Below are 1,644 nucleotides of genomic sequence, written 5' to 3'. Positions count from 1 at the left end.
GGACTAGATGTTGTTTGTTCTAGGCACCTATCCAGAAATAGTTCAAGCAGACCCCAAAGCAGCTTGGGGATCAGAGTATGTTCATCCCAGAGGGCAGCGGAGGGTGAGAGGACCTGCTAGTCCAGGGATATCTAGTACCAGCTTTGCAGGTCTTCAGCAGGCTTAGCACCTGATTCAAGGTGCTGTGGTTGGTACTACTAATTCCCCACACACTTTCATGCATTTTTGACAACTTGGAGAATAGGAGTTTCACTGGGAGTGTATATTAGTGGGGGCTGGCCACACCTCTGGGCACCAGGGTAATGTGGGGTTGTTGTTGTTAGGTAACATCAATTCAGCTGTAACTCATAGTGATCCTATGAACAACAGAACAAATCATTGCCTGGTTCTGTACCAACCTCACAATTGTTACAGTTGAACCTATTGCTGCTGCCCCTGTGTCAACCCATCTCATTGGTAGTCTTCCTGTTTTTCACTGACCTTCTACTTTACCACGCGTGGTGTCCTTTTCGAGGGACTGGTCCCTCCTGATGATATGTCTGAAACATGAGAAACAAAATCTCCTGATAATATGTCTGAAGCGTGCATTCTGGTTGTACTTCTTGGAACACAAATTTCTTTGTTCTTCGGACAGTCCATGGTAAAAGAAAAAAAAAAAAATATTCCTTTTTCTCCACCAATAAGCTGCATGCCTCTTCACCATCAATCACACTCTTGCCTTCAAAGCCACTCATGAAAGTTTAAACTGGTTGTGTCATACCTGGCCAGCTTGCACAAATCACCTGTTTCCTTTATTAAAATATCCTCCATGAGTGAGAAAGTTATTGGCGTCCCTAGTGGAGTTGGCTGAGCTGTGCAAGCGGCGCGGTGATGGAGGGGTCGGGCAGTCGCCTGCCTAAGGAGCAGCTTGTCGAGTACCAGAGCCCGCAAGCGGTTTTGTGAGCTGCTTCCCCAGGATCATCCAAGTGTGGACAACTCAATGCAGGCACGAGTGCCCTTCCAACAGATCCTCAGTCTTCCAGAGCTCAAGGCCAACCCCTTCAAGGAGCGAATCTGTAGGGTCTTCTCTACATCTCCAACCAGAGACACCCTGAGGTTTGAAGACTTCCTGTACCTCCTCAGTGTGTTTAGCGACACAGCAACTCCAGACATTAAGTCCCATTATGCCTTCCGCATCTTTGACCTTGATGACGATGGAACCTTGAACAGAGAGGACCTGAGCCAGCTTGTGAATTGCCTCACTGGAGAGGGAGAGGACACACAGCTCAGAGCCTCAGAGATGAAGCAGCTCGGTGACAATATCCTGGAAAAGTCCGTCATCGATAGGGATGGGACCATCAGTCTCTCTGAATTCCAGCATGTCATCTCCCGCTCACCGGACTTTGCCAGCTCCTTTAAGATTGTCCTGTAACAGGAGCTACAGTGTGTGGTCCCAGCACCCTGTCCAAGAACCTTTCCACTGCTGCACCATGGCCAAGGTTACACCTGTGTTCCCAGGGCCAGCCAAGTTGGCCCAGCTTGGAGCTGGGACTGCACAGTTTTGCCTCTGGGTAGGGAAGTGCCTGCCGTGTCACGGCCTCTCCCCTTCTCACTGCCATTGTCATTGCTTCGACTGATCAGTAATACAGGTTTAGATGTTTGGGG

The 1,644-nt window shown here is 49.2% G+C and overlaps 1 protein-coding gene and 1 pseudogene across 1 annotated transcript in view; both read left to right on the top strand.

The window, feature by feature from the left end:
• The first annotated feature begins 870 nt into the window (after positions 1–870).
• Positions 871–1,411, top strand: LOC102811478 (annotated as a pseudogene).
• Positions 1,412–1,469: 58 nt separating this feature from the next.
• Positions 1,470–1,644, top strand: part of LOC102822806 (natural killer cells antigen CD94-like) — a 49,844-nt gene continuing 49,669 nt past the window's right edge. The window contains exon 1 of the mRNA XM_006875470.1: positions 1,470–1,550. Within this exon, the coding sequence (XP_006875532.1) occupies positions 1,470–1,550 (81 nt within the window). The remainder of the gene's footprint in view (positions 1,551–1,644) is intronic.

This window comes from Chrysochloris asiatica, unplaced genomic scaffold (genome assembly GCF_000296735.1).
Source record: "Chrysochloris asiatica unplaced genomic scaffold, ChrAsi1.0 scaffold00328, whole genome shotgun sequence".
In the NCBI taxonomy this organism is placed as follows: Eukaryota; Metazoa; Chordata; class Mammalia; order Afrosoricida; family Chrysochloridae; genus Chrysochloris; species Chrysochloris asiatica.
This window is presented reverse-complemented; position numbering and strand designations above follow the sequence as displayed.